Below are 3,558 nucleotides of genomic sequence, written 5' to 3'. Positions count from 1 at the left end.
ATATAAATATATCTGTTATGGTTATTATATATATATATATATATATTACACAAATAAATAAAATTACAATTTATTAATAAATTAAAAATCAAATAATTTTTTGCTATTATTGTTATTATTAATCTACTATGTTTATAATAAAGCACAATTTTAAATAAAATTATATAATTTATTACAAATAAAACCAAATACTTGTTGTTTACTTATTATTATTATTATTATTATTATTATTATTAATATTAATAATAATAATAATTTTATCATTCTTAATCTATTATATGTATTATTATAACAATTAATGAGAAATAAATACAACAATAAATTGTCATATAAACTAAAACTAAAATGTATTAAAAAAAATTATATAATATTTTTGTGCTATTATCCTTATGATTGATCAATTATATTTAATATAATAACAGCAAATAAATCAAATCAAATTACAGTTTATTACAAATAAAATCAAAATATTTAAATGTATAGTAGAAAAGGGATTTAAATGTTTAGATAACTGGAATAGAACGTTTAGGGAAAATAGATAAAAATAAAAAAGAAAATATATTTTTCTATGTATTAGCCAAATCAGGTTAAGCCACTGAATTTCACACAAATATTCAACATACCTGAGACTTACGGCTGTCAATAACTGTAAAGGTTTAAGTATTTCTTGCTGCTGTTAGCGTTTATGTGATTGTTTATGTGCGCAGACCTGCAGGTGTCGTTCGTGAAGGAGGTCCATGATTTTGTTCTGGAGCAGTTCAGCAGCAGTCAGTCTGAGCTGCAGAGGATCCTGCATGACGTGGAGTATCTGCACAGCGAGCTGAACCCGCTCAAACTGCGCTGCCAGGCCAACGCTGCCTGCGTGGACCTCATGGTGTGGGCCGTCACGGAGGAGCAGGGTGAGACTGAGAGAGGATTCTGGTATCACGTGTCTCATGTATGTGTCATGTGACTTCTCTAACCGTTCATTTATCGGGTTGTTTCGGCCAGGTGCGGAAAACCTCTGCACAAAACTGTCCGAGAAGCTGCAGTCCAAGACGTCCAGTAAGGTCATCATTGCTCACATGCCTCTGCTCATCTGCTGCTTACAGGTGCATCCTGAGTTCTGACCCTCTCACAGTGCACTGAAATGGTTCATTTTGAGCATTTAGAGGTAAAATACAACATTTACGATGTGTCACGAAACAGGGTCTTGGACGGCTGTGTGAGCGTTTCCCTGTGGTGGCTCATTCAGTCACCATGTCTCTAAGAGATTTCCTAGTGGTCCCTTCACCTGTACTAGTGAAGCTCTACAAGTACCACAGTCAATACAACACAGGTGAGAACCTCCCCTTGATAGCTTTGATATCTAGATCTATGCTGCTTGTATCACCGTATATCAAAACAGAATAATTCACCCAAAAATGTATATTTCTGAATATTTACTCATGCTTAGGCCTTCCAAGATGTAGATGAGTTTGTTTCTTCATCAGATTTGGAGAAATGTAGCATTGCATCACTTGCTCACCAGTGGATCTTCTGCAGTGAATGGGTGCCGTCAGAATGAGAGTCCAAACAGCTGATAAAAACATCACAATAATCCACAAGTAATCCACACCACTCCAGTCCATCAGTTCATGTCTGGTGAAGCCAAAAGCTGTGTGTTTGTAAGAAACAAATCTATCATTACGGCTTTTTAACGTTAAACTGTTACTTCCAGCTAAAATATGACCCCATAATCCATAATAACGCTTCCTCCAGTGAAAAAGTCCATTCTCTGTTGTTCTCTTACAACAAAATCCAACAAAATATGACTGATTTTTTCAATCGAGAAAGCAATATTATGGATTATGTATTTACGTATTTTAGCCGGAAGCAATAGTTTGTAGTTAAAAACATCTTGATGGATTTGTTTCTTACAAACACGCAGCTTTTGGCTTCACAAGACATGAATTGATGGACTGGAGTGGTGTGGATTACTTGTGGATTATTGTGATGTTTTTATCAGCTGTTTGGACTCTCATTCTGACGGCACCCATTCACTGCAGAGCATCCATTGGTGAGCAAGTGACGCAATGCTACATTTCTCCAAATCTGATGAAGAAACAAACTCATCTACATCTTGGATGGCTTGAGAATGAGTACATTTTCTGCAATTTTTCATTTTTGGGTGAACTTTTACTTTAAGAAGTAAAAACATTTGAATCAGGGCGAGTAGTTCAACTCCATTTCCCTCTAAGCAGGAACAGGAGAGATCAAGATCAATGTGACCAATGAACATTCCCAGTCCACCTTCAGTTCTCACTCCAGTAAGAAGAGCCAGCCGTCCATGTATGAGCAGCTCCGAGACATTTCCATCGACAATATATGCAGGTAAACCTCATTTATGCGGGTGGAAAAGTTTTCAGGTGAATGTTTCCATGCATAATTTTCATAATATCTGTCCTGTACAATATGTGAGCTTAGAAGTTGTGCGTTCCAATTCATAGTATGTTAAAAGTATGTCTTGAGCAGCAAACCAGCATATTAGAATTTCTGAAGGATCATGTGACACTGAAGAATGATACTGGAAATTCAGCTTTGCATCACAGATATAAATTTCATTTTAAATTCTATTCACATAGAAAATAGTTATTTTAAATTGTAATAATAGTTCACAATATTGCTGTTTTTACTGTATTTTTGATCAAATAAATGCAGCCTTGGTGAGCAAAAAAGTCTTATTTCAGAAACATTAAGAAATCTTACCGACCCAAAACTCTCATCATGGCAGTAAATATTTCAAGGACTTAGTAGAAGTATGTGAACTTGGATTCAGACTATAACTTGTACTTTGACAGTCTATAGTATGACTTTGCAGTTTTTCATATAGTTAACCACAGTTCTAAGTTACTAGTCACTAATAAGTATTTTTTTTGTTGTTGTTCCAGGTGTTTAAAAGCAGGGTTGTGCATGGACTCAGTCATCGTTGAGGCTTTCCTCGCCAGTCTTTCCAACCGTCTTTACATCTCGCAGGAAAATGACAAGTATGTTATTGAAATCTGACGATAAATTCCATCTTAATACAAAATACATTTTTATTGGTCATTAAATAGTTCAAAGTGTTTCAGTCTTATTCAAGTGGAATTTAAGAACATTAGACATTCTGTTATTTTTAAAGGAATCTCTAAAATGTTATTTGTGCCCCTCTCCATCAGGGACGCCCACCTCATCCCCGATCACACCATACAAGCATTAGGGCACATCGCCGTGGCTCTGAGAGACACTCCCCGCGTGATGGAGCCCATCCTACAGATCCTGCAGCAGAAGTTCTGCCAGCCGCCGTCCCGGCTCGACGTCCTCATCATAGATCAGCTGGGCTGTATGGTCATCACAGGAAACGTACGCAGCACTTCTGTCTTCTGTCATGGGATTGTTTTGATCGGCCTGCTGGTGCTAATATCTCCAATCTGTTTGTCTCCCACAGCAATACATTTATCAGGAAGTTTGGAACTTGTTCCAGCAGATTAGTGTGAAGGCCAGCTCGATGGTATACTCCACCAAAGACTACAAGGATCATGGATACAGGTGATTTATTTT

The 3,558-nt window shown here is 36.6% G+C and overlaps 1 protein-coding gene across 1 annotated transcript in view; it reads left to right on the top strand.

Moving 5' to 3' along the window:
* LOC107706738 (phosphatidylinositol 4-kinase alpha-like) overlaps positions 1-3,558 on the top strand; it is a gene marked incomplete at its 3' end in the record, with an annotated part of 38,069 nt that overhangs the window by 7,717 nt on the left and 26,794 nt on the right. The window contains exons 11-17 of the mRNA XM_016510545.1: positions 708-899; positions 991-1,091; positions 1,189-1,318; positions 2,223-2,352; positions 2,910-3,005; positions 3,177-3,360; positions 3,446-3,546. Coding sequence (XP_016366031.1) covers positions 708-899; positions 991-1,091; positions 1,189-1,318; positions 2,223-2,352; positions 2,910-3,005; positions 3,177-3,360; positions 3,446-3,546 — 934 coding nt within the window. The remainder of the gene's footprint in view (positions 1-707; positions 900-990; positions 1,092-1,188; positions 1,319-2,222; positions 2,353-2,909; positions 3,006-3,176; positions 3,361-3,445; positions 3,547-3,558) is intronic.

The sequence above is a fragment of the Sinocyclocheilus rhinocerous genome, unplaced genomic scaffold (assembly GCF_001515625.1).
Source record: "Sinocyclocheilus rhinocerous isolate Xijiao unplaced genomic scaffold, SAMN03320098_v1.1 scaffold864, whole genome shotgun sequence".
Lineage (NCBI taxonomy): Eukaryota > Metazoa > Chordata > Actinopteri > Cypriniformes > Cyprinidae > Sinocyclocheilus > Sinocyclocheilus rhinocerous.
This window is presented reverse-complemented; position numbering and strand designations above follow the sequence as displayed.